Genomic DNA, 15425 nt, shown 5'->3' on the forward strand with positions numbered 1-15425 from the left:
GATTCCATTTATATGAAATGTTGAGAATAAGTAAATCTATAGAGACAGAAAGCAGATTAGTAGTTCTTAGGACTGGGGTTAGGAGGTGGAAACAGGGATTAACTGCTAATAGGTATAGGATTTCTTTGGTGAATAATGAAAATACTCCAAAATTAGATTGTAGTAATGGTTGTACAACCATCTGGATATACCAAAAAACGCTGAATTGCACACTTTAAGTAAGTAAATTGTATGGCATATGGATTATATATCAATAAAACTGTTTTTTAAAAAGAACAAAAATGACACACTATCATTCCCTCAGCCAGTCTGCTAGGGTTGAGCATTTCATGTCATCCCATTTTGCTATTGAAAATAATGCCACAATGAGTAACCCTGACTATACGTTGTTTCCTCTTTTGGAGAGATGCATTTTCAAGGTAAACGCCTAGACCTGGGATTGCTGGGTCCACAGCTAACTGCATGTAACACAGTCTCAGTTTGGTTTCTTCAGAAGCACATCTTGTGTACAGGAAGCAAATACAAGTGTTTCTTTGAGAAATACAGGGAGCACTGGTGATAGGAGAAGAAAATGCAGCCAAGAAAGGGTGCTCCATTGAGCCTGCTGCCCTAGTGGAAACAGGAGCTAAATCCTGAAGGGAAACACTAGGAAATGGTACAAACGACAGGCCTCAAAATTATTCCATCTGAGGAATTACATTAATGCTCAAGACTCATTGGTTGAGAGCTTCTCCCAGATAATGCTAATTTCCAGGCATTTTCAGTCTGCCATGCAGGTGGGCAGAGGAAACTTCAAAGGTTTTAGAGAGAGGAAATCCCAGAGAACACTGAAAAGGAGAGGTGAAGGGCATGTACAGAGCCAGCTAAGGTGATTTTCATAGACTTTGCCAAGTCGCTCTCCACAGGGCAAGGGGTCATCTTGCCAGCAAGATGTGAGGGCCTGTTTCACCTCAGCAATGTGAGGGGCTGCTTCACCTCAGCAATGTGAGGGGCTGCTTCACCTCAGCAATGTGAGGGGCTGCTTCACCTCAGCAATGTGAGGGGCTGCTTCACCTCAGCAATGTGAGGGGCTGCTTCGCCTCATCTTTGCCAATAGAGTATGTCTAACTTTTGATTTTTTGCCGATCTATTTGGTGACAAATGGTATTTTGGTGCAGGTAGTTTTAATTTGCATTTATCTTACTGTGAGCGAACTTAAATATCTTCACATAGGTCTAAGAACCATTTCCATAACCATTGACATGAACTATCTATTTATGTCTTTTATCTGTTTTTTTCTCCTGAGATTTTTGGTCTTTAATTTTTAAGAACTTGTTAATATTAGAAAGCCTATCCCTTTATTTCTGACATGTTGCAAGTATTTTTTCTCAGGGTATTATTTCTCTTTTCATTTTGCTTATGATGTTATTGTCATAAAAACAAATTTATTTCTTTATATTTTTTATACTGTTAAAGACAAATTTGTCAATATTTTTTTTTATTTTTATCCCATCTGGATTATGAGCCTAGAAAGAGTTTCCATATATGCAATTTATAAGTGAATTCCCCCATGTTTTATTTTAGTATTTGTCTGGCTTCATTTATTTCCTTGATTTTTCTCCCCCACCCCCCGAAGTTAGCTCTCTGACCCATTTGAAATTTGTTTTGGTGTATGAAGTGAAGTATGAATCCTATTTTATATTTTCCAAGTGATCCTCCAATTATAACACTACCACTTATTAAATGTCTATCTATTCCAATAAAAAGAAATGCATTATCAAATCCCCAAAAGACATGAAAAACCTTAAATACATGCAAAGTGAAACAAGTCACTTGGAAATGGCTGCCTACCATTTGATTCTAACTAGATGGCATTCTGGAAAAGGCAAAACTATGGAGACAATAACAACAAAAAATCTGGTTGCCAGAAGTTCAAGAAGAGGGAAAGGAAGGGATAAACAAGGGGAGCTCAGGGGATTTTAGGGCAAAGAAACTGTTTCTTTATATGATACTGTAATGGTGGACACATGTGATTATACATTTGTCAAAACCAGTAGAACTCTGAACTTAAATTAATAGTAATCTATCAATATTGGCTTGTTGGTTGCAATAAATGCACCACACTAAAGATGTTAAAAATAGGGGAAATTGGGGGGAGAAAGAGTACATGAAAACTGTATAAGTTTTGCTTATTTTTTCTATAAACTTAAAACTACTCAAAAAATAATGTTAAATTAAAACAGTATGTAACTAGAATAAATACAGCATAATGGAACAGAAAAAACAGCCCAGAAATAAACTTTCACGAACATTGTTAAATAATTTTCAACAATGGTGTCAAGGCCATTCAATGAGGACAGTTTTTTCAACAAATAGTATTAGAAAAACTGTACATCCACATGCAAAAGTGAATGAAGTTGGACCCTTATCTTAAACCGTACACATAAATTAAGTCAAAATGAATCAAAGAGGGGCAGCCTGATGGCTCAGTTGGTTAGAGCGCAAGCTCTGAACAACAGGGTTGCCGGTTCGATTCCCACATGGGCCAGTTAGCTGCACCCTCCACAACTAGATTAAAGGACATTAGCTTGGAGCTGATGGGCCGTGGAGAAACACACTGCTCCCCAATATTCCCCAATAAAATTAAAAAAATAAAAAACAGAATCAAGGACATAAACATAAAAGCTAAACTATAAAACTCCTAAAAAAAAAATAGGGGAAAACTTCATGAGTTTGGATTTGTCAATGATTTCTTGGAAATGACACAAAAAGCACAGGCAACAAAAGAAAAAACAAATAGATAAACTGAACTAATTCAAAATTTAAAACTTCTGTGGATCAAGACACAATCAACAGAGTGAAAAATCAACCCACAATAGGTAAGAAAACATTTTCAAATCATAAATCTGACAAGGGTTAATATACAGAATATGTATGGAGCTCCTAAAACGCAACAATAAAAAAAACCAACCTGATTAAACAACTTGAATAGACATTTCTCCAAGGAAAATATACAAATGGCCAATCAGCACATGAAAACATGCTCAACATCACTAATCATCAGGAAAATGCACATGAAAACCACAGTGGGATATCTGTCACCTCATGCCCATTACAATGCCTACACTTAAAAAAAAAAGTAGCAAGTATCGGTGACAAGGTAGAGAAATCAGAACCAGTGTTGGTTGAAATGTAAAATGATACAGCTGCTGTGGGAAACAGTATGGTGAGTCCTCAAAAAAATAAAAATAGAATTACCATGATTCAGTAATTCCATTTCTAGGTGTATGCTCTCAAAAACTGAAATCAAGGTCTCAAAGAGATATTTTTCACCCGTGTCCATTGCAGCATTATTCACAACCGACCAACAGGTGGAAGCAAGCCAAGTGATGGATGAGTGGATAAACAAACTGTGGCATATACATACAATAGAATATTATTCAGCCTTAAAAAGGAAGGAAATTCCGATACATGCTACACATGGATGAACCTTGAAGACATTATGCAAGTGAAGTAGGCCAAAGATAAAAGGACAAATACTGTATGATTCCACTTATATGAGGTACCTATTGTATTCAAATTCATAGAGACAGGAAGTAGAATCATAGTTGCCAAGGGGCTAGGGGAGTAGGGGTGAGAGATAAGGAGCTGTTACTTAATGCGTATATTGATTCAGTTTTGCAAGATGAAGACTTCTAGAGATTGGCTGTTCAACAATGCAAACAAAAGTACTTAACATTACTAAACTGTATACCTAAAAAATTAAGATGGTAAAATTTATGTTATGTGTATTTTACCACCATTAGAAATAAAACAAAATAAAGTCTACTACTATTTTTTTTAAGTCTATCTTTTTCCACTGATTTGAAAATCCACTTTCATTATACCGAATTTCCATGCATGCTTGAGTCTACTTTTGGATTTTTTCCCCCAGTGGCCAACTGGTACGTTAGCATCGCACTATGTCATCACTGAGCATCTAGAGTGTGAATATCAGAAAAAGAAAATCCCCTATGATGCTTCTCTTCTCATGTGTTCCTAGATATTCTTGCATGCTTATTTTCTATATGAGCATTAGAATAAAATTTCCAAGCTCAAAATAAAAACGTGTCACTTTTCTGGTTGCATTAAATATATTAACTTGAAGATAAATGTCATCTTTATGATGTTGAGTCATCCTAGCCAAGAAGAGGTTATGATCATCCATTTGTTCAAGTCTACTTTTGGACCTTCTAGGAAAGTATTAGAAGTTTTCTTACACAGATTTGGTACATATATTAATTTTATTTCCAAGTATTTTATTTTCTTGCTGTTATTGCCATAAATAGGATGTTCTCTTCCATTTTAATTACTGATAGTTAATGTTTGATTTTTGTAACTTCATTTTATATCCTGTACCTTACTTTTATTGTGTCAGTTTTCTCATCGATCCTTTTGAATTTTCCAGGTATCACCAGCAGAGATAGTTTCACTGCCACTTGTACAATTCTTACCACTCTAATTATCTTTCCTTGTCTGATTTCATTGGTTAACACCTCCAACATAAAGTTAAACATTATTGCCTTGTTTGGGGGCTGGTGGAAATGCTTCTCATATTTCAATATTAAATGAGATGCTGACCTTATTTGTATAATTTAAATATTTTAGGTAATGTTTAAGAATTGTTCACCAATTCCTATTTTGCTGAGTGTTTTTTGGTGTTTTTTTTTTTAAGTCAGGCATAGGTGCTGAATTTTATTAAAGACCCTCTCAGCATCTATAAAGAGAATCTCAGTAAAGGTTTTGACCATAAGCCCATAAACTCTGTGAAGGTAAGAACCCTGGCTGCATTTTTTTTTTAACATTCTAGCTACAGAATGTTAACATATAAAGTTTAGTATTATTTTTGATCAATGCATAAATGAGCAATTTTAAGTTCCTAATTATTCTATAGAACAGATTATTTTATTGTTTACTAGTGTTTATAATATGCAATGGACATAAAAATGCAAACTTTCACTGTCAGAGTATTCACACTTGCTCATCTAATAAGTGGACCCAAGAAATAAAAACTCTCAGTGAAAGGCTACAGACTTCACCTGCATAATTTAAGCTTTAGTGTATTTGATAAAAATTCCATCTCTGTGGTAAGGAACTTGTTTCTCTTCTCTCTCTGGAGGTCAAAGGCATCCATAGAGAGCTAATCTAAGCCTATTTTAAATAATCTATACCAGTTTCAACATTCATTATGCTCTCATTATAAAAATGTTCAGGTGAAAAACTCAGGGCATTTAACAGCAGGTTGAAAGCTTTAATTCAGTGGGACGAGGGGACACTGTAAGCCAATAATAGAAAAGCCTTTTAACAAAGGATGTTATTCTCTTAAAGTAGTAATCTATAGCAAATTACACAGAAAGAAGTTGATTATAGTTTTCAGTCTTTTAGAAAACAATAATTTAATATGAAGTTAAAAGCTGATTCATTTTTGCAAAGGTTTTACTAGCTGTTAATTATACTCTTTATGAATTGTCCACTGAGTTGATGTATAGTTAAATATAGATTGGAATGCATTATTTGGTTACAATTAAGGCTCTCAATATGATATTGTAGAAGTTGGATATACTACCAAAAATATATATTCTTAATCCCCTATTTAATTTATATTTCTACAGTCCAGATATTTATTTGATTTAAAAATGTTACTGTATGCTTTCTGAAAACCAGCTCAAGAGCTGAACAAAGCATTTGGGTATAAATAATCAAAAAACACTTTTAAATAGCATATTCTGCAATATTCTAGTGCTAAAGTAATTTTTGATAGAATACTGGGAAAAGTCAATAGATAGGGTATTAACTTTTGGGATCATTATGTCTGAACACACAAATAGAATATTGTAGTCGCAAGGACTTTGAAGATCACCCACTAATAAATTCAACCTTCTCACATAATAGAGAAAAAATTGAACTCGAGGAGGTTAAGTGATTTTCCAAGCCACATGTCCAGTTAGCGGTAAAGCCAGAAGGAGTTTTAGGTTTTCCTACTAAGTATGCACACCACTTTCTCTGTTTTCCTGTCTAAACCATAGTTAACACAGAGACTATGGGACACATTTTGTGAAGCATTACAAAATATATTTCTATGTAGAAGTCTAAGCAGGAAAGACAGAATATGAACTATTTTCCACCTCGAGCTCTACAGCTGACTCCTGAACATCAACAAAGCAGGATATTTAGAAAATTCAAAAATCCCTGTTTTATTCTCAACCATTCCAGGCAACATCTTGCTCCAGCCACGTCATGTAACTAGCTCCTCATGGCTACAAGGGATGCATCAAATAATGAGTTCTTTTGTAGGGAATCCTAACATTCTCTCTGTTACTAAATCAAAGCAGCCACATAGAAAATGGGCAAAATACATTAGAAAGAAGGAATACAAAAGAACAATAAAAGTTTAGCTGATGTTCAAATTCACTGTTAATCCAAAAAATGCTAATCAACGCCCTTCCACCAACCTACTCCAAGAACAAAACTCCGGTGGTAGACATCTGCCTTGGTGCTCTGGTTTCTCTGGAGACATCCCTACATCCCACAACTATCGATCCAAATGTCCACAAGCAGCCAGTAAGCGAGCCTCCTGACGTCCTCCTGCACGCCAGACTGTGGAGCAGCCTCGCTTCTGGTCAGACTTGCCTGCTTACCCAGAGTCTCCTCAGCTATCATCTTACTAGGGAGCAATAAGCAATATGCAGGGAGGGACCACTGGCAGGCAGGAGCAGAGGAGCGAGCAGGGGAGGAGGGGCGAAGGGAAATGAAGGTGTAGGAAGCAAGGAAGGAAGGAAGGCAGAAAAGATGCCATTGTTGGGTATTGCAAAATGCCCACCATTTCTTATGCCCCAATTACCACAGGCTGTGAGTCCTAACTTAGTGTCTCTTTAATTGTGCATATTTACTGACAGTGCACTTCTGCCTTCAGGGTCACACCCGGCTAAGCCCATATGATCTTAGCAACCTTCTCCTGCTATAGTTACATACAATTTAGAAACATGAAAATATTTGTAGATGATTTTGCTAACTATGTATCCTTACATATACACACATGTATGTATGTATGTATGTATGTTCGTGTATGCATGTGCATGGGAACCACTAAGGCATTGACGATCGATGCATTCTAAAACTGTAAAATAAGAATTCAGAAATAAGACTGTCTAGAAATCAAACAAAGCAAATATCCAAGAATAGGTAAAAAGCTTTAGATTGACACTGTTGGGTAACTGACTTTTTTAAACAGCATGCATTTAAGACAGAGAGTTGTAATTTTGCAGGAACACAATAGTGGCAAACATCCCATCTCTCTCTCCAGGGTTCATCCGTGGCCTGCTTCCAATCTATTTGCAGGAAGTGTATTCCGCTAAAACATATTTTTAAAAGTAAGGGATCTTACTAAGTTTGTCTTACGGAGATTGCATATTAACCACTCAACAAATATTCCTCCTTCAAGGGCAAGTTCAATTAGCACCTCAGCCATGCATTTACTCTACAAACACTGGCTGTGCACCTACAACGTGTGAGGCTGAATGAGGCAAATCCCTATCCTGGAGAAGCTCACAGAATAGCATGGGACACAGAAAGTTGAAATGTGACATGATACGTGCATCCCTGGTGTATGGAAGATGCACTCGACTCTGAAGAAGGAGGACCTGTCACCTAAAAGCTAAAATGTGAAACCTTGGCCTGCATTTTGAAGGCTAACTAGAAATTCATCAGACAAAGAGGAAAGAGCCCTCCAGGTGGAAGGAAAGGCAGTGGGCAAGTCACAGAAGGGTAAACATCAAAGGCCTGTTGTGAGAATGTAAAAGGAATGGCAGATGGTCACAGGGGTCTTCCCAGGAAGTGGGGGCTTCACGTAAGGGGTGATGTGAGCACTCACGAATGATAGCAGAATGGCAGATGGCCTAGAGCAAAGGGAGACTGAAAGCAAAAGACCAGTTAGAACCAAATTCAAAGGCCCAGGTATGAAGGGGCTGCCGTGACCATGAGTGACGCTGCAGCCATGGGTGCTGGAGGAGACGGTCAGTGAGAAAGTGAGAGCAGAGGCAGCCGGACTCAAGTGGGAAGAGGGGCTTGACAGCAATTCAAACTCTGTAAAGGGCGTAACCGCATAGGCTGAGGGAACAGCAGACAGCCTGGGAGTTTGGGGGGCAGTTCACTGTCATGGTTTCAAGGGGAAGTGATGAGATTTTTGTGTAGACAACTTCAATTTATCCAACGAACACATTAAACAACTCGTGTCTCCCACAGTGTTCCCTCTGTACTTGCATGTACCTCCACCATACAACTCATGAACCATGTGCAGATATTATTTATTAACACAATCAGTCACCGAGATTACAACAGAACTGAAGGAGGGCAATGTGCTTCCTTATTGCCAGTCTTCACTCCTGGCAGTAATTGGCACAGAGGAGAAGCCACATGCATCTCTGGCGACCACTTTTTTTCCCCATTCCATCCAAAACTACCCAAGCACAATTCTGAAGATCTACCTCTTGTCTTTCCACTCCCAGGTACAGAATGCAGACAGGCTGCTACCGTCTGGTCCTGCCTAAGGAGGGCAACAGTTACCATGCCAGGTCCGGGCAGCCCGTCTAGATTATTATTTCAGTAAACTGAATCGAGACGCTATTAGAACTACAGTATTTATAAGAATTGAAACTCTTGTATTTTGGTAAGGACGAATCTGCTGACCTAATACCCTTTATTCAACTATAGAGCTGTCAGCTAAGGAGAAGAGTGACAGTAATTGGGTACTAATCTCCGATATCTGGTAATCACACCCCAGTACTCTCTTATCACACTGCTAGATAAGATCCCTATTAAATTCCTCACGTGTGTCACAAGTCTTCAGTAAAACTGAACACACAGTAGGCTCTCACTATCTCAATCTTTTTATTAGTTAGTAATAGTCTTTTAATTCTACCTAGGATTTGGAGAACATTAAAAAAAGAAGAACTCAGCAGGACCTTAATGAAGGGTACATTTTAATTCTGGCAAGACCAAATAATCAGGTGCCTGTCTATCTAGAAACCCTCCAGATGGGTGAGTTCATGGTCTTGAAAATCTCTACCAAATCACTCCATCGAGCTAAACAAAAGTCAGCTCTGGAAAGACGTGTCAGCAGTGATCCTTTGCTGGATTGTATTCATTTCCCTTCACACTAACACACCCCGACACTGAATAGTGATAAAATGGCACATATGGATAATGCTGTTTGGTATATGCTAACAAACTTGGCAGCTTTCCCTTTAATAAACCACTCCAGATGTTAGTCTCAGTAATTATGCCTGCCATCATTCGGCTTTAAGAATGAAATACTGGTGTCACAATTCCTTGTCTGTGCTTCCACGGAGCATCTGCAAACACAAAGGCTGCACAGAAAAGGCAGCCCCATGAACGGGCTCTGCACAGACACGTGCATAAACAGAGGCCCAGCAATATGAAGACCAGCGAGGACTGGTAACTACGAAAACAGAGATGCCATTACAAGTTTTCTTCAATGATTCTTATAGGGTGCATTTGCACCTCTACAGTTAATGAAATATTTACACAGTCCTATTTCAAAACATGCAAGAAAAACGACAAATCTGGTTCAAACAATTATCTGTGGTACAGATAACAACAGACCATATATTAAAAGAAATCTACTCTGGAAACCTTTTTCTAGGAAAATTATAAATGAGGTGTTGTGTGCTAAACTTTTAACAGTGTTGTTAGAATCAGAAAAACACGTGAATGTTTTCATTTTCCGAACACGTAATTTGCAAAGACTTTTCTGTAATCCTATTAAGAAACAAAAGAAGTCAAAATAGATCTATCACTGAGTGTCAGAACAATAAGTTATGATTTGATTTAAAGAAAAATCCCTGAAAAGGCATATCTGATGTTACAAGTGATGCAATTTTCTTGACATTAAAATGAATCTACTTGGTGAGGAATAATCAACCCAGTCTTTTGGGATGTTTAAATGATCATGCTAAAAAGTCAACAGTAACCAGTCAAATGATTAAACTGATATCAAATGATTGCTGACATTAGAATATTAATAATGCTGCCAGTGTCATCGAGGCACTGAGTAAAGAACTTTTATAACAACTAATTTTACATCAAAGACTTAAGCAACATTTTTTACCCGCTTATCTTCAAACCATTATGAGAACAATGTCAATATTCCTGTCAAAACCCATTTGCTTCACTGAAGGTATAAAGTGACGAGTGCATTTTTAAGAGGTTAGCCACAAATTGTGGGCCAGACCACTAGAACTGCCTTAATAAACAGCTTGGCACCAAACACCTCTATTCCTATTAACTTTCCAGAAGCCAAGAGTCAGAACAGCTAATTCTATAAAAAAAGCCCTCTGAGATAGATGAAATTTAAACAAGAAATACCAAGTAAGTCGAAAATAAACAACTATTCGTCAAAGACAGACAAGGGCATTTTTAAAGCTTCAAATTGCATGATAATACACAGAAAGGTCAAGTAAATTGCTGTAAACTTACTGAATAGCACGTGTTGCTCAAAGCAGTCAGAATGTTCAGATGCAACTACAAGGCAGAGTTCCCACCCCAACAGCCGCGGCACGTCCCATCTCAGCATGAAGTGCCACTGCCTGGCACAAGCTGTGGCAGCACGAGTCACGGCGTGGCAGACCATCTCTCTGCACTGGCCAAAGGGAACCCATGCCCCAGGCTTCCTTGCACTCATGTAAACAGAACCAACAACAAAAGGGGCAAAGTATTATCGAAACCAGTCTGACATTTAAAAATTACTTTTTTCTATCAAGAATAACTCAAAAGACCTGGGACTCCTTTTTGGTCTGTATGTCTTATTAAGAGATTTTACTAACAGAATGAGCTCTGACTCCCCATTGATATAAGGGGAGGTTAGAGAGAGCAGCAGCCTCCAGAGTGAGGCTGACCTGGGTACAAACCCCTCTCTCACCTGGTAGCAGTTACATCACTCGAGTCAAGTTGCCCAAGCTTTCGAAGCCTCTGCTTCCTCCTCTGCAAAATGGGCATAACAACTATCTCTCCAGCCCAGGGCTACTGTCAGGATAAAATAAGATGATGCTTAGGAAAAACAGCATAAGGGCTGTTCTCAGCCTTCAATAAAGCACTGTTGCTGTTTCCTTTCCTTGAGGGTTTATTTTTTAACCTCAATTAAAAAAAAATCTATTGTAAATATATTTATCCTGACCTTTATAAACTTACCAAATTCTATAAAAGAACTGCAATCTTTCATGAATACCTTCTGAGAGCCTGTTCCTTCTCCTTATATTTAACACTGTTGTAGAAAGGAGTTCCCTATGCTTTCTACTATTCACTGTCCACAACTGATCAAATTCAAAGCAAATGTTTTCCAAGGCACTCTTCTTATGAGGAAGAATCATCGTAACACACCATCAATAATTTCTCACAACATTTTAAGAATGGCAAATGGTTTCAGAAACATGAGACACGTGGAGTTTATTGAGACGAGAATGCACATGCCGCCTGCGCTCGGGGGCAGATGAGTCCTTACATTTACGGGAAGCTGACAACACAAAGGAAAGGCAGCATGGACATCACAAGCCTCGTGGAGACCGTACCCCCAGAACACAAACCACCACGCTTCTGCGATCACTTGTGCCACGAGGCTGGCACAGCAGAAAGCGGGTAATGCCTAGCACACAACTCAACCCTCAGGCTTTCTGTGGCACTGCACTGCCTACTGAACAGTCAGGTCCTAAGGCTTCCGACGACCTGGCCGCACCAAATCTCCCCCAAGGCACAGTACAATTCAAACTGTCCTTCTCATTTGTGAAAACACCAGTCCCGTCTCTTCCACTCCCTGTATGTATTCATACTTGTCCCACCCCCTTAAGCCCAATCTCACCCCCCACCCCCACTCTAGTCTGTATCTCCGATAGGCATCTGGTCTTCCAGAGCCCAGGGCAAACACCTCTGCAGCCTTCCTAGATTTCCCTTAGGTGTGATTACTCTCTTGTTTCAACCTTCAAGAAGCACCTACTTTCCTCTTTGAATTAGAGGTCTTTACTGATATGCTACGTTGCCTCTGTTATCCCCTACTCACTCCCTGAGCAAAGAGCCTTTGTAGGACTTGTCTTCATATTGTCCACACAGCATTTCACATGGTAGTCAACACATCTTTTTGGCAGAAGGAATGAATTAAGTTAAATATTTTCCAATGTTAGACCTATGTTACTGGTTACCAATTCACCACGTTTCTATTTCTGTTCATTGGCCTTTTAATATTTCTAGAATACGAAGGCATTATAAAATAGTAGGAAGGCATTATAAAATTAGTCTTTGGGATTGAACTGCCTCATTTTCAATCCTAGTTCTGCCCCACATTAGGTGTGGGACAGTGGACAAGTCACTCCCAACACATGAGGTGCATGTAAAGCAGGATGACATCAGCTCCTACGTTCACAGGGTCAGTGGAGGAAGAGTAAGATCAAGCATGTGGAGCGCTCAACAAGTAGTAACCCCTCCAGTATTAGCTACTGTTTTTTTTGTGTGTTTTTTTATGGAAACACATTCTTGCAGATCACTAGTTCCTGTCACATAAGAATAAAATCAGCAATGGCAAGGCCAGCTAGTCTGCAGCACATGGCAGCCTGCCAGCCCCGCCGTCCTCGCTGATTCTCAGTGAGCACTGACAGAATTCATACCAGTCCTGGGCCATGTGTATGAATAAGATGTTGGTGTGAACTCAATGACCCCAAAAACTACTCCCAAAATATAAGCAAACTAACTCCAGGAAACCTTATTTCTTCAGATTCCTCTGTAACTTTCAAGGTTTTATTTTCCAGTTCTCTCTTTCTTGTTGGCAAGTTAATTGAGGGAGGATAAATACGTCTACCTCCTCCCACCCAGAACTCTCATGCACGTATACTACATAATACTGTCATTTCTAGACAACACATTTCTAGACACCATACTTATCCGGTCATCTGTGTATTTTGGTGGACACAGCAGGAGCATGTTCCTGGTATCTTGAGAAAACCAAGGTAATTTGGTTTTAACCCGAGAAAATAGAGGAAGGTAGAACTGATATGACTATACCAGCAGTCACCAGTGAAACCCATCCATGAAACCCAGGAATAAGTATGGCTGACCTCACAAATAACTTAAAAGTTTCTAATTACCCAACTGTTTCCACATTATCATTCGAAATGAAAATGTTGGTAGGTAGTCCTTAATAATGCCATTATAGCAGTACATTTTCTGCTTCCATTAAAATGTTCTGCTATCCACACTCTGATTTTTAAAAGCTATTTAATACCCTTCAGGCCCGATCAAAGGTACTGTCATGAATTTTAATAAAGGCATACCTCGTTTTATTGTACATTGCTTTATGTGCTTCACAGATATTGCTTCTCTTTTACAAATTGAAGGTAAGAATCTCCACCAGCAAAAAGATTATAACTCACTGAAGGCTCAGTTAGCATTTTTTAGCAATTAAGAATTTTTAATTAAGATATGTATATATATATTTAGACATAATGCTCTTGCACACTTAACAGCCTTGAGTATAGTAAAACCATAACTTTCATATGCACTGGGAAACCAAAAAATTCATGTGACTCGCTTTATTGTGCTGGTCTGGAACAGAACCCACAACATGGCTGCTGTATGCCTATGTAGTTAGGTCCGCATGCGGAACAGGGCCCCAAAAAGATAAGGCAAAAAATACTTAACATGGTCTTTAACATAATTCAATCAGTCCACAAACATCGGTACTTTCTATCACGTGCAAGGCTCTGTGAAACTCACATGGGTAAAAAGAAAATTAAGACATGGTCTCTTCTGGAGGAGCTTGCAGTCAGAAAGGGGTCCAGTCTAAACAGAGACTTAAATCCCAAAGTACAAACATAGAACACAATTCAAGTTTTTATTTAAAGCACTGCTCAAAAATGTCCTTGTTGTTTCCATATGTGTAACACAAACATTTTAGAACTTTTGCTTCCAATATTTGCAAACATAGAAGCACTCTGATTTTTGTATTTCCTCTTTTAAGGAAGTTGGTTAAAGTAATTAGAGGTCTTAAAACTACAAAAATGCATAATCAAAACATTTACTTAACAATTCTCTTTTTAAAATTAATCAATTAAGATGTGGCATTTTAAGAAATATTTATACCCAAAGTGGAAAAGGATAAATATTTTTCTGGGTCATAGGACTAGACTGTTGAGATCTACTATAATAAGTAGGCATTATTCACATTCCACTAAAATTCCAGAAAACAAAGAACTCAACATACAATCACAATTTAATTTCCCTCCGGATTAGAAAAGATTACAGACTTGAAAAAGGCCCATCCTGAAACCAAGTACCAACCCTTTATTTCTGGTCACTATGCAGCTGAAGAAATGGTAGGCTTTTCCTGAAGGGTTTTCTCAAGGCAGAGAGAATTAATGAAGTTTAAGTAAGAACCATAATTTTAAATACTGAGTTACATTGCTTGCAGACATTTTTCAATTTACCTATTTCAGGATTATTCCCTGGCATCCAGACTTGGAATTCTGAACAGAATTTTCTCTTGAAAACACACATGTAGTTCCCTAGAACCTATTAAATGTTATACTTTCATTCATTTAAAAAACAACGACGACAAAAAAACACACATAACGAATCATATGTGCCCAGAAGAGGCCAGAACACTTTCTACTAAGATACATCGTCCCTGATCATAGGGAACTCTCTGCCCAATAAGCAATACCAACGAATAAAAACAAGTATAATATAACGTGCAAAATATAATAATAGAAACAACATACGATGTAGAGCTACAGAAGACTACACAGTGGTTAAATATGTTTTGGGAGCTGGCCTCAGAGCCTAGCCACGGTTTAAAACAAGAGTTTCCTACATAAGCCATTCCAAGCACCTAACAAATTACTTACAGAAATGCAGCCTTCTGCTCCACACTGAGGGCCGCCTGCCACCAGAAGGCCATTGTGAATTTGTGTCGACTTACGTGTCCTTTTATAGATAAGAACAGTACCAGAGATGCCTAGCTTCCAGTAGCTTCTGTCATATAGTTTGTGTATCACAAATCAGGGTTTGCTATTGAATGACATTAATTTCTACAGTGATTAATAAAATATCTTGATTGTATCCATTTGGCACATGGCTCCCTCTTTTTGATTTCTGCTGCGACTTGACCAACAAAGTGTTAATATGATAGTCTCTTCATTACAGTACCTACCGTGTTTCCCTGAAAATAAGACCTAGCCAGACCATCAGCTCTAATGCGTCTTTTGGAGCAACAATTTATATAAGACCCGGTCTTATATATTATATTGTATTGTATTATATTATATATTATATTATACTATATTATATTATACCCGATCTAATAGTAAAATAAGACCAGGTCCTATATTAATTTTTGCTCCAAAAGATTC

General features: G+C 38.1%; 1 protein-coding gene across 16 annotated transcripts in view; it reads right to left on the bottom strand.

Annotated features, from left to right (window-relative positions):
* PTPRM (protein tyrosine phosphatase receptor type M) overlaps positions 1-15425 on the bottom strand; it is an 808815-nt gene that overhangs the window by 664002 nt on the left and 129388 nt on the right. Inside the window, exon 1 of one of the 16 annotated variants that reach the window (XM_074340340.2) lies at positions 10513-10610. The exons of the other annotated variants lie outside the window; for them this stretch is intronic. Within the exon in view, the coding sequence (XP_074196441.1) occupies positions 10513-10609 (97 nt within the window). The 5' untranslated portion in view covers position 10610. Of the gene's footprint in view, positions 1-10512; positions 10611-15425 lie in introns of those variants that run through there. 16 annotated transcript variants of the gene reach the window in all.

Source organism: Rhinolophus sinicus, chromosome 4 (genome assembly GCF_057876585.1).
Source record: "Rhinolophus sinicus isolate RSI-liver-muscle chromosome 4, RSI-T2T, whole genome shotgun sequence".
Lineage (NCBI taxonomy): Eukaryota > Metazoa > Chordata > Mammalia > Chiroptera > Rhinolophidae > Rhinolophus > Rhinolophus sinicus.